Consider the following 27,678-nt stretch of genomic DNA (forward strand, 5'->3'; position numbering starts at 1 on the left):
CAAAAAAAGTAATTTATTAAAAAGTTTTATTTACAATTTGGCCACCCACTGTTGATAGATTTTAATTGCCAATAAGATATCCACAAAGATAAACTTTTACTTATAAATAAATTATACTCATAAATGTCACAAGAACTTTACATCATATTGAATTAATAAGAAACAGAAAATCACATTTGTAAAAAATTCTCCTAAACGAAAACATTTTTTGATGATGAAGAGATTTATGTTTTATGTAATAAATTAGTTAGCAAATAAGAAAAAAATTCAATAAATATTGTGAAACTATTTTACATTCCAATTCACCATTAAGTGCTCAAGATTTTACACCAACCGTTAAATATGTCGGAGGAAAACTCTTGTTTGGGGATGTTTCTGTGCTCGTGGAGTCGGTGAATTAGTGAAAATTAATGGAATAATGAACGCTGATGACTATATCAACATCCTTAAGGTCGAATATTTCAAGTCCCTTCGAAAATGGGGCAGAACTGTAAGTAACACGATGTTCATGCAAGACAACGACCCCAAGCCTAAGGCTGATAAAACCATTAAATTCCTTGACGAGAAGAAATTGAAAGTTGTTGACTGGCCAGCTCAAAGCCCGGATCTTAACCCACTCGAAAATTTATGGGCAATAGTTAAACAACGGGTCTACAACTTTCCTACTCCACCTAAGAATAAAGATGAACTTTGGGCTCGTGTACAAGAGGTTTGGTACTCAATTACACCTGAGGAATGCCGCAAATTGGTTGCTAGTATTCCTGAAAGAATTCATGCTGTAATTAAATCTTAGGGAGGATTCACTCGATATTAATTTAGCACAATATGTTATTTGCTTTCATTTGCGACAACATTGTTACCATTAGCTCTTTACATAAAAATTAAAAAAAAAATTCAATATTCTCTAAATTTAATAAAAAACAATATTTTCAGTCAGCTAAGTCTTAAATTTAATTAATAAAACTAAAATTTCATTTTTCTTCACAGCTTTTCTATTTAAAAAAGTATAAAATATTTCTTTGTTCAAACATGATGATATATATATATATATATATATATATATATATATATATATATATATATATATATATATATATATATATATATGTATATATATATATATATATATATATATATATATATACATATATATATATATATATATACATATATATATATATATATATATATATATATATATATATATATATATATATATATATATATATATATATATATATATATATATATATATATATATATGATTTCAAAAACAAAATATGACAGTATATAGCCAAGTGATCCAATCCCACCTCGTATGTATGGTCTAATTAAGGCTCACAAGCCTGAAAAAGCTTACCGTATGAGAATAGTTATATCAACTATCGGCACACCTAATTATGGAATATCTAACTACTTAGTTAAAGCAATACAACCTATCTTAAATAAAAATAAAACACGTTTGAAAAATCTTTTGATTTTATTAGCAAAGCAAACTCATTGAATGTTGACGAAAACGAAGTTCAAGTTTCATTCGATGTAATAAACCTGTATCCATCAATTCCACTTAAAGAAGCTACTTTAATTCTTATAGATCAATTAAATAAAGATGATTCCTACAGATGTTCTACCAAGCCTACTATATCAAAAAAACAAAACACTTATAGAGCTTTGTTTACATCTCTGCTATTTTTTGTGGAACAAAAAGATCCATGAATTGGAGAATTCCGGTCCTATTTGTCTTTCATTCATGGTTGTATGGCAGAATCTTTTCTACAAAATTACAAAGAAAACGCTTTCAAAATTGCAATGACATTAAATCCTCCTCTCGACTTAAAATCCTATCTAAGATACGTAGATGATAGCCATGCTAGATTTTCAAACATCCAAGAAGCAGAGAAATTCAAAATAATCTTAAATAAACAACACCCTGCAATACAATACACAATTGAGGCAGAAAGCTATAACAAAACTCTGAACTTCCTAGATATAACAATAATAAATAACAACAAAGGTAATTATGAGTTTAAAGTATACAGAAAAGAAGCCATTACAAATATTCTAATGAAACCGCACTCGAATCATAACCCCAAAATTTTATGCACAATATTCAAAGGTTATGTTCACAGGGCATACTCCTTATGCAGTGTTACACATTTAAAAAACGAGATAAACTTTCTTATTCAAGTTTTTATTGAAAATGGGTACACCGAAAGCCAACTAAAAAGTATTGCAAATCAAATTAGGAAAAAATGGTCCGTAAAGAACAATAGAATTCAATTCGAGAACAATGCTCTCCCAACAGTATCATTACCGTGGATTCCTTCACTATCACCAAAGTTAAGGAAAATATTCAGAAAAGTCGGATATAGAGTAACTTTTAAATCAAATCCTAATTTAAGAATAATACTAACATGTAAAAACAAATCTAGATTGCTCCAAAATAGCCAACCTGGAACATATTTAGTTGAATGCAATTGCTCAAAAAAATATGTAGGAGAAACAAAGTTACAAATTAGAACAAGAACTCAACAACACCAAAAAAGTTTAAACGATGGCAAGCATTATCAATCAGCAATTGCCACACATAGCAAGTTTTACTCTGAGAAAATAAATTGGGAGAAAACCAAAGCTCTTAAAGTTGAAATAAAAAAATTCGACCGTAAAGTACGTGAAGCACTCGAAATACAGAGGCACCAATGTTTCCCATCGAATGGCGGAATAAATCTCGATAATGGGCAATTTGTCAAAACTAAATTTTGGACTCCGTTTTTTATATTCTTACGTAAAGAAAAAAGAAGCCATTCAACTACTGACGCCAGGTAAAAAATTTATTAAACTGTTTTTTTTAACGCTCAAAAAATTTTGTAATATTTTACGAGCTGTTGATGCTGGTGTCCATAACCCAGTGAAAATTTCTCAAAATAAATTATTATTTGTATTAAGAGAATTCATATTGTTTGGTGTTTTCTTATTAATATAAATATATATATATATATATATATATATATATAAAAATATATATATATATATATATATATATATATATATATATATATATATATATATATATATATATATACACACACATATATATATATAAATATAAAAGCACATTTAGATTAGCCATCTTGACATCATTCTAATTTAGGGAGCTGTGAGGGTTTCATTACAAAAAACAAATTTTGTGAAGAAACCATATTGGTTTTATACCATAATTGGTCTGCAGAAAATGAAAATAGATAACTGTGTGTGCTGTGGTATAAACATATATATATATATATATATATATATATATATATATATATATATATATATATATATATATATATATATATATATATATATATATATATATATATATATATATATATATATATATATATATATCTACTGTAGCGTATATAGATATAAACTTGCCGACATTTTTTGCTGCCATAGATTTATACAGGTTCTATGGAAAATAAAGAAAAAATTAAAAATAATAATAATAAAAAAAGTCATTGCTGCCCCAACACAAAGCTTTAGTGTATGTAGTGACACTCCTTTTCCTTGTTCTATTTAGATTGTCATCTGGGTAGAGCATACAAAGTTTTACCCTGATTGACTGACCATAGTATTTAATGAAGTCCTCACAGCTTTCCATCGCAATCTTTTTAGAGTATAACTTATTTAAGTATGATGTTATTTTGCTTAGCTAAGTATGTAATATTATATATATATACATGTGTGTGTTTATATATATATATATATATATATATATATATATATATATATATATATATATATATATATATATATATATATATATATATATATATATAACCCTTAACTGGTTGTCAGAAAGTTTTTCCGTATTTTGTTGACAAAAAGTAAAAATTAAAATGCAAGACCGGAATTTTTTTATTACTTGATAGACTACCTGCCCCAACTAAAACCTCGGTCGATGTAGCAGCACTGCCTTGGGAGTCAGGCTATAAGGTAGTCGATGTAGCAGCACTCCGTTGCGAGTCAGGCTATAAGATAGTCGATGTAGCAACACTCCGTGGATGATTTACAGTAAAAATAAATGAGAATAAAAACATTTTATTAAAAAAACCACAAATAAAAACATTTTATTAAAAAAATAAAAACATTGTTTATATGTGACCCATCTGATCAAAACCAGTCACATGTATAAAATTTTAAGTTTTGAGTGTGATAAATATTTGAAAAGGTATAATATTCTGCTTTAAAATGATGCAAAAATTATTGCTCTAGCTTGACCCAAGCCAAAGTTATGAGCAAAAATGTAACATCTATATTAAAATTTTAAAACGGAAAAAAACGCGTTTAAAGGTTTGATGTCATATAAAATAGAAAACTCCTTAGCAACCATGCATGGATTTTGTTCTAATTTGGCACACATCTACTGTGATACATTTGCAACAAGTCCTGAAAAAATTATTACTGTAGCTTGATTACTTTTTAAATTATAACACTTTTAGTACATCGAGAAAATTAAGTTATTACCAATTTTTTAATTTTTAGATTTTTAAATCTATTGACAATATTTAAAGCAAAAAAAATACCTAAATGTTGTTTATAAAAAATTTCATGCGCTGGTTTAAAAGCAAGCATAACAGAGTAAAAAGTGAAGAGTTAAAACAAACATTAAAAGTTTAAAACAAAAATAAAAAAAACAGTTAAAAGTCTAAACCACGCCCTCGTGCACCACAACCCCGACCTCTAGGTCGCGTCTCATTGACAGTTTTTTGTTTTTTACCAGATTCACTGTCTTGTTTTGATCGTTTTCTTGAACGTCCTCTTGTACTTTGTACCTCTGTCAAAACTTCGTAGTCATTGGTATCGCTGTCGTGGTCCAGAGGTACAGAAGTCATCGACTGAAAATTGTCATCGCAAGGAATTATTGGAGCACCAGAATTTGGTAACGGACAAACGACATCTTGCAATGAATCCATGACATATTCACGAATTTGATTGTACAAATACCATTGCCGCTGTAATGGAAGTCCTAGTGGTACAATAAAAAAATTGCTCTGATTGGTCAAATTTCAAATGAGACAAAGAAACACGTGTACACCATTAAATAGCTAAAGAGGTCAGCTTTCTAACCATACCAAAATGTCAAGGTTATTATTGCGCTAGGCAGTCATTTTTATTACTGAAAGTGGACCAATTTAATGAGTAATCATAGAAATTTTTAGACAATAGCCTCACAAAAATCACCAAATTAACCATCAAAAAATTATTTTTTATTAAAAGTTAAGTTTGAATAGCAAAGAAAAGTTAATTATGTAAACAATTATGCAAAAAAATAAATAATGATAAAAATTAAATTTTTGAGATGTTTTGATAGTTTTCTCAATATAACATAACGCGACATCCGACTGGTTTTGGTCAGATGCGTCACATATTATTAAAAACATTCAAAATGTTTTAAAAACATTCAAAATGTTTTAAAAACATTCAAAATGTTTTAAAAACATTCAAAATGTTTTAAAAACATTCAAAATGTTTTAAAAACATTCAAAATGTTTTAAAAACATTCAAAATGTTTTAAAAACATTCAAAATGTTTTAAAAACATTCAAAATGTTTTAAAAACATTCAAAATGTTTTAAAAACATTCAAAATGTTTTAAAAACATTCAAAATGTTTTAAAAACATTCAAAATGTTTTAAAAACATTCAAAATGTTTTAAAAACATTCAAAATGTTTTAAAAACATTCAAAATGTTTTACAAACATTTACATTCAGTCAATTAAATTTGCGTTTTCGCGGTTTTTTTAAAAAACGATTATATTAATTTAATTACAAATTAATAATGGTTTTAAGTTCCTAACTTTCTATAATGCTTTTAACTGTGCGGCCGTGGCGCAGTGGTTAGAGCGCTTGCTTTTTAAGCAAGAGATCCAGGTTCGAAACGAGCCTAGGACATATTTTCGCGTTACGGTAAAGAAGGAGGTGTGAACTTTCTGGTTAAATGCACTTCCGCGGTGCTCTGTGACAAGACCGTTAGGTCTTCTTGGGGCACCTAAATAACAGTATAAAAAAAAAAAAAAAAAAAAACTTTCTGACTACACGCAAATGTTGGACGAAAGTCAAAAGTAATTAAAAGTGACGTATTTGTTGACAAATCATTTTTTTCCTTCCGTACTCCCAAATGTAACAATCTATATATATATATATATATATATATATATATATATATATATATACAACCCTTAGATGTTGTCCGAAAGTTTTTTCGATATTTTGTTGACAAAAAGTAAAAATTAAAATGCAAGACCGGAATTTTTTTTTTTTTAATAATGATAGACTGCCTGCCCCAACCAAACCCTTAGTCGATGTAGCAGCACTCCCTTGCGGGTCAGGCTATTTGTCAGTCGATATAGCAGCACTCCCTTGCGAGTCAGGCTATTTGTCAGTCGATGTAGCAGCACTCCCTTGCGAGTCAGGCTATTTGTCAGTCGATGTAGCAGCACTCCCTTGCGAGTCAGGCTATAAGATAGTCGATGTAGCAGCACTCCCTTGCGAGTCAGGCTATAAGATAGTCGATGTAGCAACACTCCACGCATGATTTACAGTAAAAAAAATAAAAATAAAAACATTTTATTAAAAAAAATAAAAATAAAAACATTTTATTAAAAAAAAACAAAAAAAAACATTGTTTATATTGTTAAAAACATTCAAAATGTTATAAAAACATTCAGAATGTTTTTAAAAACATTCTGGTCAATTAAATTTGCGTTTTTGTGGTTTTTTTAAAAAACGATTAATTTGTAATTAAATTAATGGTTTTTACTTTCGTCCAACACGGAAATGTTGGACGAAAGTCAAAAGTAATTAAAAGTGACGTATGTGTTGGCGTAAGAATCACTTTTTTCCTTCCGCTCTTCCTAAAGCCAACAAACTATAGAACTATATATATATATATATATATATATATATATATATATATATATATATATATATATATATATATATATATATATATATAGTTCTATAGTTTGTTGGCTTTAGGAAGAGCGGAAGGAAAAAAGTGATTCTTACGCCAACACATACGTCACTTTTAATTACTTTTGACTTTCGTCCAACATTTCCGTGTTGGACGAAAGTAAAAGCCATTAATTTAATTACAAATTAATCGTTTTTTAAAAAAACCACAAAAACGCAAATTTAATTGACCAGAATGTTTTTAAAAACATTCTGAATGTTTTTATAACATTTTGAATGTTTTTAACAATATAAACAATGTTTTTATTTTTATTTTTTTTAATAAAATGTTTTTATTTTTATTTTTTTTAATAAAATGTTTTTATTTTTATTTTTTTTACTGTAAATCATGCGCGGAGTGTTGCTACATCGACTATCTTATAGCCTGACTCGCAAGGGAGTGCTGCTACATCGACTGACAAATAGCCTGACTCGCAAGGGAGTGCTGCTACATCGACTGACAAATAGCCTGACTCGCAAGGGAGTGCTGCTACACCGACTGACAAATAGCCTGACCCGCAAGGGAGTGCTGCTACATCGACTGAGGGTTTGGTTGGGGCAGGCAGTCTATCATTATTAAAAAAAAAAAATTCCGGTCTTGCATTTTAATTTTTACTTTTTGTCAACAAAATATCGAAAAAACTTTCGGACAACATCTAAGGGTTCTATATATATATATATATATATATATATATATATAGATCTATAGTTTGTTGTCTTTGGGAAGAGCGGAAGGAAAAAAGTGATTCTTACGCCAACACATACGTCACTTTTAATTACTTTTGACTTTCGTCCAACATTTGCGTGTTGGACGAAACCATTAATTTAATTACAAATAAATCGTTTTTTAAAAAAACCACAAAAACGCAAATTTAATTGACCAGAATGTTTTAAAAACATTCTGAATGTTTTTTAACAATATAAACAATGTTTTTATTTTTTTAATAAGATGTTTTTATTTTTAGTTTTTTTAATAAAATGTTTTTATTTTTATATTTTTTTACTGTAAATATATATATATATATATATATATATATATATATATATAAATATATATATATATATATATATATATATATATATATATATATATATATATATATATATATATATATATATATATATATATATATATATATATATATATATATATATATCAGGCTTAGCAAGGAATGGTGTGCCATCGCACGCTGTAACTGACCACGCTTATAATTTTTTTTTCTTCACAGTTTGACCACAGCGGCTTTGATGTTTTAACAATTTAAATGCTATAAAAAAGTTGTTACGTTATAAAAACTTTGTTAAAATCATTGTTCTTTTCTATAAAATCATTGTTCTTTTCTAAAGTTTTTATTTTACGCAAAGTCTTTAAATAAAATCAAAAATTAATTATAGAGGTTGTTTAAAATAAACGCATTTTGAGTAAATTAACAAATAATGTTATGTTTAGTTTTTTTTTATGTAGCCATGTATTTTTTATGATAAGTTTAAACGTTTGAAACTATTTTCCATGTTTCCATATTACTGTCTTTCAAAAAATCTTTTGAAAAATGATTTTTTAAGTTACTTTAAATTATAAGTTAAATTAAATCTTCCGTTGCAATGAAATGATTTAATTGCTTTATTTTTTTTATTTCTATTTTTACAAAGAATTGTTTAAAACTTTTTTTTTATCTTGACTAATCAAAGCATGAAATAAATAAAAATTACTATTTTTAATAGACTACAGTATTTTTTAACTTTTTTTTTTGTCCAACTTTTTGTAAAAAATAAATGCTTATACAATTTAAAAATAATATATCTATAACACTTTTTAATAATTTAAATAAAATGTTCATTGAACAATCATTAGAAGTAATTTGTAAAAACGTTTAGCATAACTTTAATAAAACGTTTCAAAAGATAAGTTTTTAAGTAATTTGTTTTAAACGCAACTAAAAACGCAGCAAAAGGTAATTGTTGCATACATATATACATACATACATTCATACATACATACATACATACATGCATACATACATACAAACATACAAACATACAAACATACATACATACAAACATACATACATACATACATACATACATACATACATACATACATACATACATACATACATACATACATACATACATACATACATACAACTATAAATGTGTGTTTAGATAAGCACTTTGGCTTCATTAAAATAGTCTGCTGTCAGGGGCTTGAGTTTATACATTGACTATCTTATAGCATGCTGCCTTAGTGGAGTACTGCTACATTATTTTTTTCTTCTTCTGAAAATATTATATGCTATAAAAACAAGCAAATTTAGTAAGCATTTGCTGATCTATATATGCTATAGTATATATAGTGCCATGCAAAAGTTTGCAGCCAGTGACATTTTTTAACTTAAAAAAAAAAAAAATGGTTTTTAATCATTATGAGATGTTAGGATCAGATGTAGGAAACAAAATAACATAGTAAAGATATATTATTTATGTTTGTGAATATATTTATTTCTATAATTGTTATATTCACATTTATTTTTCATATTATTTGAATTTTTTTTTTGAAGCATAAGTGCATTAGTTTAAAAAACAAATTATATTGATGATTATGTTATTACATTACAACTAAGCAAAACTTTTTTTAAGTGCAATCTGATGGCATTAGATTTTGATTGGTGCAATTTAATGATTTTTATACAACCATTTGTAATTAAGCTATTCAAAGATTATTTTATTATTCATTTTAATAAAGAACACTTTATTATAACTGCAGTTAGAACAATTTGAATGATTAATGTTCTTATTTGATAAATCAGCAATATAAGCTGACACTACCTAAATTCAAAATTTATGTTAAGCTCAAATGTCAGCTTTATTACATAGTAAGATTTGTTTCAAAATTTATATTAAGGATGATAGAGACCATGCAAAACAAAAGCTAAGTGAAGTTTCAGCTGCATTTTCTGAACTGCAATCATGTTAAAAAAGTTAATGAAGGTTTGAATTTTTTTTTTAAGTTTATTAATCATGATAATTGTTATTATTATTATCTTTTTAAATCTTTTTAGAGAAATCAATATTGGCTGAAAAGTTGAAAGAATCAGAAAATGATAAAACATTATCTCTAGAAAGCTTAAGTATGCTTCTTTTAAAAATTTTTTTAGTTGAAATTTTAAGCATTAATTAAAATTACTAGTAAATAGTTTTTAGTTTATTGATAATATTCTAAACTTGAAATTGAGTTTTTGTCAAAGTTTAGTTTATGAAGTTGAAAATTAGTTGGGTTTATAAATTTTATTTAGGACAAAACATAAAATACAATTGTTTAGAAGTTATTTGATACTTTCATCTGAATAGATTATCTTTGGAGTTGAAATAAAATCATCAAAGCAGTCAAAACAAAGAAAATCATCATAAATAAAAATATGTTAAATTTTTTTAATAGTATTCATTGTTTTCTCAATTGTTTAAAATTGTCTTTATTAGTTACAAGCTGCTGTCAATTGATTTTAAGAAATTTTGAAACATAAGATTGTTAGTTTGCTCAAAAGTTTGCCTGACTGAATTGATGGCCACCGTTTGTCCTCTACGTTTATTAGCAAGATTAGACATAGTAAGATTAAGAAAAGAAATAAATAACTATATTATATATAAATATTAAATGGCTTTAAATACAACTGTATGGTCTTTTCAAATTGAGACCTTGATGAATGAATCAATAAAACCTCGTATCAACATACTGTCCAGTCAAATTGAACCCTGGTAGCAAAAATAATAATAGATAATAATATAACCTTTGACCTCAACTTTATATATTAACATAAATAACTTTATGTAGAATTATACTTAATAAATGAATCTTATGAACCTCAATTCTTGATAGTATCTTAAATAGTTTTCTTAATAATATCTTAAATGATTTTCTTAACAATATCTTAAATAATTTTCTTAATAGTATCTTAAATCATTTTCTTAATAATATCTTAAATCATTTTCTTAATAATATCTTAAATAATTTTCTTAATAATATCTTAAATAATTTTCTTAATAATATTCCTAACTAAATTCCTTTAGTATCTTAAATAAATTTCTTAATTGATAAATGAAATTGATAATTCAAAACAACAATAAAATGCAATTATCACAAACAACTATAATAAGGAATAATAATTTGTAGTTAACGATCGACAAATGATCCAAAAGTTGAAATCTAATTTTAAATAAATCTTAACGTATATCTTCAAAACAAATTCTCATTAAAAATTAATAAATTTACTTAGCTGATTAGGTGATCACAACTCTTTCTTTATATATCACTACTTTAATTTTGTCTTTTAGTCTTTATCGTGGACTTCAGGACTTTCTGTATTCTCCGTGGGCTCCATGTGGTTTAACGTAAGTGTCGTATAGTAAAACAAGTTCAATTTATTAATATATTATAATAATATTATTATACAGATATATGGTAAACACAAAGAAGAGATCATAGATCACAGCTAGTAGTAGAAGAGTTGCTCGAGTCTGTTGTTGTTTGATAGGTTACTCCAAGAGGGCGAGGCTTTGATAACCACACTATTTATACAAATTCCCAAGGGGGACATAATTTGTTTTATACAATCAGCCAATCCAAACGATTTATGTTTGTTACAACTTAATTAACACAACAGAAAATAGCCAATCTATGCAATATGTACTTTTATTACAGAAACAACTAGGATTTTTTGAATGTTTTTTATATCCAAAATCAAGTTGAGTAGTTTCAAATTAAAAGTAAAAAATCATTTGTTTGAGTCGTGTTTCTCTTTCTTAGTTGGTATATTTAAGAGTTTTTTTTTTTTGGACAATATTAAAAAATTAAGTACACTTAAAAACATGTTTATTTTCAGGTAATAAAATTAAAGAACAGGCTACAGAGCTGGAAAATGCTAATAGGTTGCTACAGTTTTCAAAAAAATAAAAAAGGTAAGCACCTTAAATTTTTTTAATTTTATAATGTTACAAAAACACATTATTTTTAAATTAACATATTTTTAGATAATAATTTAACAAGTCAAGATTTGTCATCTATTTCACCAATGTCGGCAGCCACAAGTTCAATACTTAAAAAAAAGGATGACACAAACTCAGGTATTTTTAGATTTTGCTGTGCAAAGTAAAGAGATATCATAACAGTTTTACAGTTGAAATTAAAATCAGATGTGAATTTAATTTTCTATGAATCTAATGTTAATAATGTATATGATATTATAATAAACACATTTTATTTAAAAAAAAAACCACACAAAAAAATGTCATGTTTATTATTAAAAATAAACTTATTCAAATGTTGTTGTTAGCGTATTTGTTAATGAGAGTTCTAAATATATATATATATATATATATATATATATATATATATATATATATATATATATATATATATATATATATATATATATATATATATATATATATATATATATATATATATATATATATATATATACATATATATATATATATATATATATATACATATATATATATATATATATATATATATATATATATATATATATATATATATATATAATATAAATATATATATATATATATAAATATATAATATAAATATATATATATATATATATATATATATATATAATATATATATATATATATATATATATATATATATATATATATATATATATATATATATATATATATATATATATATATATATATATATATATATATATATATATATATATATATATATATATAGAACTCTTATATGTTGTCCGAAAGTTTTTTCCATATATTGTTGACAAAAAGTAAAAATTAAAATACAAGACCGAATTTTTTTTTTTTATTAATTGATAGACTGCCTGCCCCAACCAAACCCTCAGTTGATGTAACAACACTAAGTAAAAATAAAAGTTTCTAAGTTTTTTTGTTAAAATAATTATAAGATTGGAAAGTAATATTAAAAAATGTTAAAGCGAGACATCATTGACATTTACTGAGGGAAGAAGGTCATTAAATAAAACTTAATTAACTTTTTTTTTATTGAAGTTGCTAATCTGCTTTTTAAATATTAATCCTGCTGCTACTCGTCTTTTTATATACAAAAGATAATAAAGAAGTTTAACTTGCTATTCTGTATCTTTATACTTAGTTTATTGTTCAATTTGCTTACTTATATTTTTGAATTCACTTATTATTAGTATTTTCATGGTACAGTATAATGGTATTACACATGGTACTACTTATTGTACAACATAATATGTCAATTTCAATATATTTTACTAATATGCTATGGTATATAAATAAATTTAAACTGATACATTATATTGTTGGGTATATTTTCATTTGATACTGTTTATTTATTTAACAATATTTTAAATGTTTTATTGTTATAATTTAATATTATTTTTATATTAAATAACTATATATAGGGTAGATTAGGGTAATATGAGCACCTTAGTTATATGAGCATACTTAAAGATTTCTTAGAGCTAAGCAGTAAAGCTAACCAGCTAACCAGTGTTTTTCATTTAAATTAGTTTAATGTCCTAAAATCGCAGCGATTTAAGTTGATTTTTGAATAAAAACAAAACATAGTAAAAAATTATAATATTTTAACAATACTAAATATTTTTCTGTAATTTAAATTCAAAAAATTTGAATTTTTATTGTTCAAAAGTTGACAAAATTGAAAAATAACATTAATTTTTTTGTTATTGTTGTTGCAGAAAACATAGTAGTATTGTTTCAACAAAAAAGTAGCTTAAAATTTGATCTTTTAATGGTTTTGTATATAACAAATCATTATATTCCAAAAATTAGTTCTAATTGTCAGGTTGGTATTTTTTTACTTAATTAATGTTGTTTTTTTGAGCTATTTTAAAGTGCTCATATTACCAAGTGGTCTGGGAAATATGAGCACTTTTGCTACTTTTCAAAAACCTCTTTTTTAATTTTTAAGAAAAAATTTTGGGTGCTCAAATATCTGAGTGGATCATGAGTAGGGATAGAAAAATTTTTAAAAATATTCCAATTTTTGCTTAAGGTGCTCATATTACCCTAATCTACCCTATGCTGTATTATTCACTAGATTTTATTTTTATACAACCATAACATTTATAAGCATATGCAGGCTCAGATTTTGTTGAAAAATAAGCATATATTAGCATATTCTTGAACCATTTAAAGGATTAACAAAAATTAAATTTAAATTTAAAAAATGTTTTTTTAAATTTAACATTTAAATCAACAAAATAAAACTTGTACATTTTTATGATTTACAAAGCAACAACTTCAGGTATTTTAGTTTGATTACTTAAAAATAATATTTGATGATTATTTATTTTGGTCGTGATTTATTATGATCTCTGACTTTAAGTTTTTTTTCCATGAAAATATTTGCAGAAAAATTTAATATCAGCTTTGGTTATCCTCATAAGGATACATGCTCAACATGTGACAAGCTCACTATTATAATTGAAAACAAAGACACTTCTGTAGATCAGCTCATCAAAACTCAGCAAGAAAAAGAGCTTCACTTGAGCAAAGTAGCAGTGTTTTATGTCAGAAAGGCTGCAGCATGACGTAATGTCTTGCTAATAATGCAGCTCTTACATTTGACTTTGCTAAGAACATGAGTTGTCCTAATATTTCTACCAATGATGTTTATTATTGCAGGCAACTCTCTATGTACACATTTAATATACACGGCTTAGGATAAGGCAGTGTGCACCTGTTTTGCTATGATGAAATGTATTGGAAGAAAGGAGCAGACAATGTAGCTAGCATGCTGATGATGAATCAGCGTCTGAACTGATGTTGTTTAAATTACATTAACAGGTTATGATTGACAAAAAAAATGATATTTATTTTGAATACATAATATGTATTACACAAATTATGTCCTCATTTTTTTAAAGTAACGATTTCTTTACACACCTCAAATACTATGTGTTTTTTTTTCTCTAAATGCCATATATGTTATGTTTTCACCTGGTGGGGAGAGGCTGGTAGGGGATCAAAGGATTAACAAAATAATTGAAATAAAAATTTAGTAAGAATTTTTTAAACAGAATGTTACAGTAAAAGCAAATAAATATATTAAACTGGAAGAATGACATCATTATCCTGGGGTGGGGTTTCTATGGCCCCTTTGTCCCACTCCATAAACATGTTTATGGTTCAGATTGAAAAGTTTGGAGAATTAAGTGCTTTTGAAGCTATAATAAGCAAATTGTTGAACCTTATTTTGATGACAAAATTGAAATCAATATTTACAAGAGGAAAACCAGTGATGTCACAAGAGGACACCAAATTCAGAATTTGCTGCAGCTCATGTAGTCTACCTTCCAATAAACTTCTGTTGTATTTAAATACTAAGTAAAAGATATTACTAAATTTAAAACCTAAAAAGAAACTATGAAACTAAGCATAGCTTGTTATATAGGTCTTCAAACTTTCTTTTTTCGTTTTCTCAAAATAAAAAAAATTTTACAATACCGGTTTTCCCCTTGCACCCTTTAATTGTATAATGTAAACAAAAATGTTGATGTTTTTGAAGAATTATATAGTCTGCTAATGAAGGCATCTAAGCTTTTAAATGAAAACACTACCCATGAGAGTGGAATACCTATCAGTCAGCAGCAGCTTGCTAAATACTGTAACATTTTATATTTGCCAAAAAGGGGTAAAAAAAAGTCTTATTTAAGTTGTTGAATAGCTAAGGACAAAAATAAAGCTGCAGAAAAGATAAAAATTGCAACATTAGGCTGTCCCGTTGTCAATGTTGAAGAGGAAGTTGTCATAGAAGACATGGAGCTAGATGGTCTTACTTTATTTAATTGTAATGTACTAAATAAATATGTACAGTCAAAAGAAGAGTTTGAGAAAATGATTGCAATAAAAGACAACAACCAAGAAAAGTCATATGTTATCCTATCACCAAACAAGACTTAAGTACAATTTGTAATAATAAAGTGCTAACGGACAACATAGTTAATGCTGCACAAAAAATATTGTTACAACAATACCCAAATACTAAAGGTCTGCAAGATCCTATTCTTGGGCAAAACCTAAGTTTTGCAATTTAAAAAAATGAAGAGTTTGTCCAAGTGTTACATGATGGGTGTGCTCATTGGTTTGCGATCAGCACTTTAAGGTGTGAACCAGGGTGTGTCTTTGTTATGGATAGTCATTTTACAGGTAAACTTAGCCATGCTACAATGAGACAGATATGTTCCATAATTCATTGCCCATTAGACAAAATATTGCACTTGCAGAATGATTTGGGTTCCATCCGATAAAAACATCTTTGGAAAGTTAGCATTTTTATCATTTTATTATGATATAAGATTTTTATATTTATTATCTTATACAATAATAATTTTAAACAATAAAATTACATAATAATAAAACTTAAGTAAATTTATATCATATCAAATGTAAAAAAGTAACCAATATATTAAATTAGTATGTTAATTGTTGATAGTCATTGTTGTAAATATATAAATTAAATCTATTACAAATAATTAGTATGAGTTTTTTAATTAAGTAAAATTCTAATACGACAAAATAGCATATTATTACCAAATACAAGCAAGTATTTCAACCCAACCCTTATTAAACCCCTCAAGCTTGTTGATGGTAACTAATGAACTATATTAAAAGTCATTATTTTAAAATGATATTTTATTTTTTAGACACATGGTTGAATGTTCATATTGTTTTCAGTGGTTTCACAGAATTTGCGAAAGAATTTCAGACGATGTTCTTAGTAATGATGATATAAGCTGGTATTGCTCTATATATGTAAAGATAACAAATACAAATTAAAACTTCTCTATTCTTTTTTTTTATAAGCCAAACTATAAGAAATTATTTACTTTCTGATACTTACCCTTTATATCATTAAGGTACATCTATTGGTAGTGTAGCGAATAATAATATGATGATGATGATGACAATGATTTATTTTTTTTGCAATTTTTATTATTTTAAAAAAAATAATTTAAAGCAGTTAAAAAAGTATTGCTTTCAATAAATAAATAAATAAATAAATATATATATATATATATATATATATATATATATATATATATATATATTTATATATATGTATATATATATATATCAACCCTCGGAATTAGGGTTGGCATTCGGTAATGCTGACCTAACTGCCGACCTGAAAGTGTTTGAGGTCAGCAAAAAATTGTTGACATAGTTTCTATGTTTTATGGTAAGACCTTTGTATCAAATAATTTTTGCTGACCTGATGCCGACCTCTTAAAGATTGAGGTCGGCAAATTATTGCCGACCTCATTTTTCCTAATTCCAAGGGTTGATATATATATATATATATATATATATATATATGTATATATATATATATATATATATATATATATATATATATATATATATATATATATATATATATATATATATATATATATAAATGCGGTAGTGGTGTAGTGGTAGTGCGCTTGCTTCATAACCGAGAGGGTCCGAGTTCGATCCCCACCACGTCCCTGGTAGTACCGCGCTTAACTTGTTTCTCCGCGCAGCGGCCTTGTTCGTCAAGGTTCGTGTTTCGGAGTTATAGAGTTGAGAGAGGGTTATAACCACAATTAAGTAACCTCCTCATCTGTAGTGGCCTTCTGGGCCTTGGGGAGGTGAAATAACAAAAAAAAAAAAAAAAAAAAAAAAAAAATATATATATATATATATATATATATATATATATATATATATATATATGTATATGTATATGTATATGTATATATATATATAAATATATATATATATACATATATATATATATATATATATATATATATATATATATATATATATATATATATATATATATATATATATATATAAATAGTTCTATAGATTGTTGCATTTAGGAAGTACGGAAGGAAAAAAATGATTCTTATGTCAACACATACGTCACTTTTAATTACTTTTGACTTTCGTCCAACATTTGCGTGTTGTCAGAAAGTTGTCATTAAAACCATTAATTTAATTACAAATCAATCGTTTTTTAAAAAAACTGCAAAAACGCAAATTTAATTGACATATTGTTTAAAACATTCCTTTGTTTATTCTTAACATTCTTAAAAAACATTATATTGTTAAAAACATTCTGAATGTTTTTAACAATATAAAAAATGTTTTTGTTTTTATTTTTTCTAATAAAATGTTTTTATTTTTATTTTTTTTAATAAAATGTTTTTATTATCATTTTTTTTACTGAAATCATTGACTATCTTATAGCCTGACTCGCAACAAAGTGCTGCTATATCGACTGACATATAGCCTGACTTGCAACGGAGTGCTGCTACATCTACTATCTTTTAGCCTGACTTGCAAGGGAGTGCTGCTGCATCGACTGAGGGTTTGGTTGGGGCAGGCAGTCTATCAATTAATAAAAAAAAAAATTCCGGTCTTTCATATATACATATATAAATATATATATATATATATATATATATATATATATATATATATATATATATATATATATATATATATATATATATATATATATATATATATATATATATATGTATGTATATATATAAATTTTTTATGATGAATATTAATGTTACATACATTATTCAAATAAATTTATAATTTATAGTTACTGTTTATCTATAAATATAACATCATATATAAAAAATATTTGATCAGTTATGAGCAATAGTAAATTGAGGAAAAATGATGAGAAATTTGATAAAATTGTTGGTAAATTATTACCTACCCTTGAAACAAAGATGTATTGTCAACTAGCAACAAATCGAGATGTTGTACGCCATTATCTTTATCTTACAAGATTTGATTTGAAATTAACTGGTAAAAAAGAAGTTGCATCTGCAGTTTGGGAAAATGTTATTGTTTTTTGGAAAATGGCAGGAATTCCAACAAAACAGAAGAAAGATATTGTTAGAATGATACTGCATCTGATTTATCTAACAGAGAACTTGATTTAAAATGCAAAAAAAAAATGTTATGCAGCTCAACTATTGAGTTTTACTAATAAACTGTCATCATTGTTTGATATTGCAGCATCAAATGCAAAAAGTTTGATAAGAAAAGATACCTTGCGTAGTATCAATAGTCAGATCTCAAATATAGATTTCCTCTCAGATCAGCGTCACTTAAAAAAGCAATTTTAAAGCCCATTAGACAAGAGTTATGCTATGAAAGTGAAAAGAAAGGAGGAAAAAGAGAAACATAAAATCAAGGCTATTGAAAAAGAGAAATCTAGAAAGGAAAGCATAAAAGAAAAAAGTTTCAATGTTTTGGCAGCATTTGATAATGCAGACTAATTTCATGATAAAATTGAAGAAAGTACTACTGCTAAACAGCAAAAAAAAATCAAGATATTAGAAAACCCTTAAGTTTTAAGAAGATATTAGAAAACTCTTAAGTATAAGAAAACTTAAATTTTCCTTATGGCTGATAGGTTGAATCTATCCAACAGAGAAAGGTCTGGAATCATTTTAGCTGTAGCTGAAGCATTAAGTCACAATTTAAATAAAATATCTCAAAAAGCGCAGCGAACAGGTAATAAAATTCGATAGCAATTTTTGTATGATTTTACAAATATTTGGATCAATTTTCAGCAAAAGAAATTGTGTTTCATATGTTTAGGAGAATTTTTATTGTGCAAAATCACACACTGCTAATATTGTGATTTATGTATAACCACGGTCAATATCAAAGTAATTAATAACAAAATGAAATCATAGGAAAGGAGCGTAGGTTATTTTATATGTTTTTTTAACTTTTTCTATGAGTATGTTCGGCCTTTTTTTGTGTGGTTTTTTTTACTTATTTAAACCTTATCACCAAGAACTTGTTGGTCAAGAGAATTGTGAAGTGCAGCGTATGCTTCGAGAGCGTTGTTCAACAGCTATTAACCAAGAAGAGTTTCTTTACATGATGGCAGAAATGCGAATTCTTAAACCAAATGCCACGCTTTTCTTGAAACAATATCCAAGGTTTTTTGATATAAATGAAAGAGCAAGTTGTTCAAATTTGAATTAGTTAATTTTATATTTATTTTCTGCTTTTATTTGGATGAATAAAGACATTACTGAATTTAATAATAATAATTTATCCAATCTAGGGTTTATATATTGCTGCTTTATGAAATCCTTCTAAACCAAATAGTTTTATTATGCCTTTGTACAGTTGCTCTTATGTCTCGTCTAATCTGTTTTAACTAAATTTTGAGTTAAAAAAAAATGAGTCTGTTTAAAACTGAAGATTCAAATGCAGAAACTTCATAAAGTTACCCTGGAGTAACCCAAACATAATGTAGAAATTAAAATAGATTAGACGCAGCAAAAGAGTGGACATATTAATTTTTAATGACAATATTTTTTTTACTAGAATATGACCGTTGATGCTACTGTTGATATTCTAAATCACGTTGTGCCATTGATTTTAAACTTGGATCAGCAATGTATATAAAATTGGATTTAAATGATTTATTGGTTGAAGATGGTGGTATTACCGTTTTTGGCAACGTTTTACTTTTTTCATCTGCAGTATCCAGACGAATTGCGAGTAGTATTTTTGTTACTTGAAAAAGTTTGTGGCATTCTCTAAACAATAGTTCAATCGCAAATGATTTTTTTAGACAACTGAACATTTAGTTAAATTTATAAATAATCAAGATGCAATATAGTTTTTTTTTTGATAGCATTATTAGTTTTCTATGGGGTTTTATTTGACTTTGACTTATTTTTATTTTGATAAATTATCGGGGTTATGTAATAAAAAATAAAATAATTAAATATTTTAGTAAAAAGTATAATCATTCATTTTATAAAACTTGTGTTTTTTTATTTTAATTTGTTTCTTTCTTTTAGGATAACAACTAAAAAAATATAAAGTTCCATTTTTCAAGTTTTAACTGATCACTCTTTATGTTATGCATCTTTTGTTGTGGTTGTTTATATTTTATTGATAGTTGATACATGCATTTTCTTGATGCTATATATCTATATTTTGATTGCGTTTGCACTTGTACTTTATACGAGAATTAAAATATATATTAGTACATTAAGTAGATGTACAATAATAATTAATAATACAGTAAGGAAGTTTTACTCAATCCGCTGTCTTAAAAAAAAGAAATACTTTTTATTATTCTTACAGGCATTTAATATTTTATTTCTTTACTAGAGGTAAGAGTGAGACATTCTTATTTTCTCTAGTAAAGGTATAAAGAATTAATTGCCTCAATAATATTACGTAAAATCAACAAATTGCATTATATGTTGATGCAACATTGATTATATTACCTATTAATTTCCTTGTTTTAAGGCAAGAATTATTATAAATGATGAGTCTTTATAGATCAAACACAGTGTATAGTGAAAAAAATTTGTTAAATGATTTTCTTTTAATTTATCTATAATTTTTATTAATAATATTTTTATTTTATTAAAATTTATTTTAATTTAAAAAAATAATTTTTTAATATTGTCGTTTACGCGTTTTGGTTTCATTTATATAAATGCAACTTAACATTCATTCATTTAAACGTAACTTAACCAACACCTATATTTTAGGTTACTATGTTGTTGTTATTAGTTTCTTGTTTGCATCTTGGTTGTCCAAAAATTTAAGCAATGTTAGTTAATATTACGTAACAACAAAGTTCACATAATTAAAAGATATTTTAATTTCCTCATCATGGGTCATAGTATCTTTTGCTAACCTTTAACTTTAGTCTAGTGAAGCTGGTAGTAATTAGTCATTTAACCTTTTGCGTAAATAGATGCCTCTCTCACAGCCCTTTGCTACGATACTAAGTATCATAAGTTAAAAAGACATACAAGTTCTAAAAAGATATGTTTTAAAGTAATTAATTTCAGCCCTGTTAAAATGGAGCCCTGTATATATATATATATATATATATATATATATATATATATATATATATATATATATATATATATATATATATATATATATATATGTATGTATATATTGAAATATACATAAATAATTATTTAGTTTTCACTATATATATATGTATATATATATATATATATATATATATATATTATATATATATGTATATATATTTATATATATGTATATATATATATATATGTATATATATATGTGTATATATATATATATATATATATATATATATATATATATATATATGTATATATATATGTATATATATATATAAATATATATATGTATAATTATTAATTAGAACATAAGAAAATTGTACAAGTGTTTAAATGTATTTAATAAAATACTTCTATTTTATCGTTTGAACAAAAATACTATTTTATTTTAATTTTTTTACAAATTTTATTTAAGGATTTAGAGATAAAGTCATAGAACAAAATTTGCCCAAAAAAAAATACTTTAACAGGCCTTGTTAACAAGCATTACCAGCTCGCATTTTCCGTAAATGTTGAAAGCGTTCAGTCCTAAAACATTTTTTTTTGAACATTTAAATTATTTTTTAACTTTGTTTATGTGATATTTATTCAGAAAAAATTAGATCCTAAAAAAAGCATTTAAACGCAACTAAGAATTTTTTAAAGAAGCAAATTGTTTGGCAAAAAAAATTTTAAATTTTAAAAGACTTTAAATTAAATATGATTTTAAAAATTTAAATTTAGTTTTGAAGGAATGTAAAATAGTTTCACAATTTCAATTAAAGAAGTTTTTTTCTAATTCATTGCGTAAAATATATAACTCTCCATCATAGATTATCTTGGATTATTATAAACAAAAGGAAATTAATTAAGCCCAATCCGATCTCCCGGATTTAATCTAGCTAGAGGTGGCAACCCTAAATACCAATATTTTTTAAGCTCCTGTAAAAAATAAGATCTTAATAAAAGTACTTTTTGTAGTTATTTAAAACTAATTTTCTTACTTTTATATTTTTTTGTCTGTACAAAAATCTTTAGATTTACACAGAGTACGTTAAAATATCAGATCAACTTGCCAGTGAAAAAGAAGAAAATTCAAGACTCAAGATTTATATGGAGCAAATATTGAGAGTAAGTTGCTTTTTAATTACAAATTGTTTGATTTAATATTTGGGTTCAATGTGTTTTCTAAAATGTTTACAGTATCAAGTTTTTTATTTTTATAATAACTGATATTGATACAATTCAGTTCTTTGATTTGTAAATACAAACTATTTAACTAATTTATTAGGACTATTTTAATACTTTGCTTTGGAAGTATTAATATTCAGCAAATACTTGAATTTAATGACATTTAATACCAATGACTTATAATTGAAAATGACAATCAACTTTTTATAAAAATTACTAAATGTGCAAAAGTTAACTTTTTTAAGTATTTTTCTTAAACTTTACTACATTTGAATAATTAAAGATTTAAATTATTTTAATGTAGATCTCTTTTATATTATTTTATAAATAAGTTATTTTGGTTTTAAGTATTCACTAATTTAATGTATTGCATCAGAAGGGTTGCATTTTAAAAATTGAATGGTTCCATATTATAAAATATTATATTATTATAAACTGATTTTCAAGCCCATCATTTTAGATATTCAATTTGAATATCTAAAATGATGTCCTTATAAAATTTTGAAGAAAAACTTACCCAGCTACAAAATTAAGAACTTTTTGAAATTTTCTGCCTTGCTCTCACTCTCTTCTAAATCCGATATTATTGTTGGCTAAATCATATGTGATAAAGTTCTTATTGGCTAAATTTTATATGATTTAGTGATATTTTTTCATCAGTAATTTTTTAAATAACCCTCCAGTAATTTATTTTGCTTTTAATTATTTGCTTACAATGACATAATTAGTTATTATTGGCAAAAGTATTTACTGATACATATATAAATTTACAATTCCATTTTAAGATAAAATTAAAACAAAATTAATTTAATAAAAATAATTTATTAAAAATGAATTGCTAAAATTTAAAATTTGCTTGTTTTGTTCACCAATAACATAGTAGTCCAAAAATAAGGAGGCAGGTAGAAAAACATAAAAAAATCTAAGAAGACATGAGATTCGAAACACGGACATTCTGCATATGAAGAAAACGCCTTATCCGAATCAACTAAAAGTGTGTATACTTAAGAACAAATAAATATAATTAAAAAGTTTTACTTAAAAGTAGTACATATGCATCACATAGACATTTTCATATAATATATATATATTAGAAGGTCAATATAAAATATATGTAGGGACAATATAAAATGTAGTCATAATAGTAATTTTAGCCTAAAATTGTTTTAAAAAAGTCAAAAATAATTTTTTAAATGTAAATCTATGATAAAAGTACTTTTTGTAGTTATTTAAAACTAATTTTCTTACTTATATTTTTGTCTGTACAAAAATCTTTAGATTTACACAGAGTACGTTAAAGTATCAGATCAACTTGCCAGTGAAAAAGAAGAAAATTCAAGACTCAAGGTGTATATGGAGCAAATATTGAGAGTAAGTTGCTTTTTAATTACAAATTGTTTGATTTAATATTTGGGTTCAATGTGTTTTCTAAAATGTTTACAATATCCTGTTTTTTATTTTTATAATAACTGATATTGATACAATTCAGTTCTTTGATTTGTAAATACAAACTATTTAACTAATTTATTAAGATTATTTTAATACTTTGCTTTGGAAGTATTAATATTCAGCAAATGCTTGAATTTAATTACATTTAATACCAATGACTTATAAATGAAAATGACAATAAACTTTTTATAAAAATTACTAAATGTGCAAAGGTTAACTTTTTAAGTATTTTTCTTAAACTTTACTTCATTTAAATAATTAAAGATTTATATTATTTTAATGTAGATCTTTTTTATATTATTTTATAAATAAGTTATTTTGTTTTTAATTATTTGCTTACAATAATATAATTAGTCATTATTGGCAAAAGTATTTACTGATACATAAATAATTTTACAATTCCATTTTAAGATAAAATTAAAACAAAATTAATTTAATAAAAATAATTTATTAAAAATAATTTGTTAAAATTTAAAATTTGCTTCATTATAAAACAAGCATACTAAACATCTACAAGAACAGAAACATTTTGTGTCTGTGTATTTTATAAGTTTGTAAAAGTAAAAATTAATAGCTTATCAATTTAATTCAAAGTTGTTTTAATTTCTTCTTTAAAGGAAGTTGAGGAAAAGGCACCTGTACTTTTGCTGCAAAAAGAAGAGTTCAATCATGCTGTTAAGACAGTTGAAACTTTATCTTATAAGCTTGAGCAAAATATTAAGGTAATATTTGAGTTTTATTTTATTAGCAAAAAGTAAATGTAAAGCAATCTTTTATGTTGCAAGTTAGAATGAATAAAAAATAAATAACTTTTTAAATTAAAAGTAAACATTAATTATGGTTCTGAAGATATTGATATTTTATTTGAAGATATTCATATTTTATTTGAAGATATTGATATTTTACTTAATTAATAAGTTTAGCTGTTAAGCAACTTAAATTTTTCTTCGAATTATTTTGGTTTCTTTTTTTTATTTTTATTATTCTTATTAAGTTATTTTACAGGAATGTAGGCATCATCAAAATCAGCTTAGTGATTATGAAAGAAAATTTGAATATTACAAACGAGAAGAAAAAAGATTACACAATCTATCAGCTGATTTAAGCAAGCAGGTTTCTGACTTCAGTAGTTTTTTTTGTTTGTTTTCATTCTTTTTAATGTTTAAATAATGGTGTTTTATTACTCTAAAAAATCAAGGTTGAATTCTTTCTAAAAATAAACTTACAAAAGTTCAATCGTTAGAAATATTAAAATTTCTATAAGTTTCTGAGACTTCCAAATTGAAATTAACTTAAGAATAAATAAACTTAAAAATTGTGAATTTTCTTGATGTCACTTTAAACCTCTTGAAAAATTCATATAAGCTTGACAAAAAGCCTAATATGGATTATCTTATATTAATGAAATTCAAACCATTCCCCTCAAATTCTAAAACCAATTTATATTTCAATAAACAATAGATTAATTCCAGATTTTTCTAATAAGAATAAATACAAGAATATTTGTAACTTTTCTAAATGGTTATGAAGATGGTCTTGAAAAAAAGCAGATTTAAAAATTTGAGCTAAAATTTAAAAAGAAAATTTGAAAAAAGTGAAATAAAAATAAAAGCATAAATAATTCTATAATTTTTGGCTCATAAACATAAACATAATTAATCTCCTGTACTTTGGTTCACTGTAAATTTAATACTACTGTAAATTGATACAATCTCCTGTACAGCAAAATGTTTTATCGAATATAGGAAAAATTTATTAGACAAGCATTTCCCTCCCTATAATAAATTGCACAAATCTTTTAATTTTAATATTATTAGAGTAAGTTAACTGCACAAATAATATAGAAAGAATTATAAAAGACTACAACATTAAGATGGATTTCTAAAAGAAAAATAATTAAAATTGAAAAGCAAAATATTGACTGCCTAATGAATGGAAATGCTTATCAAAAAATGTAACTTATAAATTCATTGTTTCCTCACAAAAAAGACCCTGATAAACAGTATATCTGTTTAACCAAAGGTTAATGGAAAAAATATTATGCCTACCATAAACATTCTTTTAAACATAAAAGTACTCAAAATACACTATGCTGTCAAAATTTATTTTAGATCTGAAAAAAAAAAAAATTTTAAATTAAATTTATTTCTTCTAAAAGCTGCTCCTGCCTATAATAATATTTTTAAAAAATGTATGCTATGTTTGAAAAAAAAAATGTATGCTATGTTTGAAAAAAAAAATTAATGCTATATTTGAAAAAAAAACTGTATGCTATGTTTGAAAAAAAAACTGTATGCTATGTTTGAAAAAAAGAATGTATGCTATGTTTAAATAAAAAGTGTATGCTATGGTTGAAAAAAAAACTGTATGCTATGTTTGAAAAAAAAAGTATGCTGTTTGAAAAAAAGAATGTATGCTATGTTTAAATAAAAAATGTATGATGCATTTGAAAAAAAAACTGTATGCTACGTTTGAAAAAAAAAGTTTGCTATGTTTGAAAAAAAGAATGTATGCTATGTTTGAAAAAAAAAATTACTCTCCCCATTGCAAAACAGCCTCTTGTCGCTAGAAGAATACAAAAATCAACTAGATATTTTCAAAGGTCTAATTAATAGTTACAAAGGTAATGGGAATATAATTATAGTTCGTGACTTCCAAACTTTTCCACACCAAATATATGATTTATTTGAAAGATCAAAGTTCAAAAGAAATAATTATTCTGTGCACCTATCAGAATTTTTAAAAACAAATTAGTTAGAACTAGTAGATTTAACTAAAGGTTCTGGCCCTACATACACATATCGACACCAAACACTACCGAATTCATCATATATTGATCACATCACTATCAAAATATACAAGTTTTCTAAATCTTAAATGCACTGTTCATCCTGAGTGCTCAAGTAATTTGAGCGATCACCTACCACTATCAATATCTGTTGAAGTTAGAGGTAAGCTAATGAAATACAATACCGTTGAAATAGCAGCAGATACTAATATTCCTAGCTATGCTTGGAACAATTCTAACTTTATAAATTCATATAATGATCATCTAACCAATTGCTTTAACAGTTTTAATGTTACTGATGATTATGAATACAACCTTGTCCAAATCT

The 27,678-nt window shown here is 25.0% G+C and overlaps 2 protein-coding genes across 6 annotated transcripts in view; both read left to right on the plus strand.

Moving 5' to 3' along the window:
* The first annotated feature begins 1,809 nt into the window (after positions 1-1,809).
* LOC136091833 (uncharacterized) lies at positions 1,810-2,826 on the plus strand. The gene has a single exon (XM_065819545.1). It carries the CDS (start codon positions 1,810-1,812, stop codon positions 2,824-2,826), a length of 1,017 nt encoding a protein of 338 aa, XP_065675617.1.
* Positions 2,827-9,776: 6,950 nt separating this feature from the next.
* Positions 9,777-27,678, plus strand: part of LOC136092268 (nucleoprotein TPR-like) — a 122,828-nt gene continuing 104,926 nt past the window's right edge. For 2 of the 5 annotated variants that reach the window (XM_065820098.1, XM_065820101.1), the window contains exons 1-10: positions 9,777-9,986; positions 10,058-10,126; positions 11,328-11,384; positions 11,876-11,951; positions 12,024-12,116; positions 16,697-16,789; positions 22,961-23,053; positions 24,392-24,484; positions 25,180-25,284; positions 25,568-25,675. In XM_065820098.1, the coding sequence (XP_065676170.1) occupies positions 23,036-23,053; positions 24,392-24,484; positions 25,180-25,284; positions 25,568-25,675 (324 nt within the window). In that variant the 5' untranslated portion in view covers positions 9,777-9,986; positions 10,058-10,126; positions 11,328-11,384; ... (2 more) ...; positions 16,697-16,789; positions 22,961-23,035. The remainder of the gene's footprint in view (positions 9,987-10,057; positions 10,127-11,327; positions 11,385-11,875; positions 11,952-12,023; positions 12,117-16,696; positions 16,790-22,960; positions 23,054-24,391; positions 24,485-25,179; positions 25,285-25,567; positions 25,676-27,678) is intronic. The other 3 variants (XM_065820100.1, XM_065820097.1, XM_065820099.1) reach the window with 3 other exon arrangements.

This window comes from Hydra vulgaris, chromosome 15, assembly GCF_038396675.1.
Source record: "Hydra vulgaris chromosome 15, alternate assembly HydraT2T_AEP".
Taxonomy (NCBI): Eukaryota; Metazoa; Cnidaria; class Hydrozoa; order Anthoathecata; family Hydridae; genus Hydra; species Hydra vulgaris.

Bases quoted from the DNA above. Each gene is read 5' to 3' on its own strand.
- LOC136091833 (XM_065819545.1), top strand. From the start codon at position 1,810: ATGACATTAAATCCTCCTCTCGACTTAAAATCCTATCTAAGATACGTA.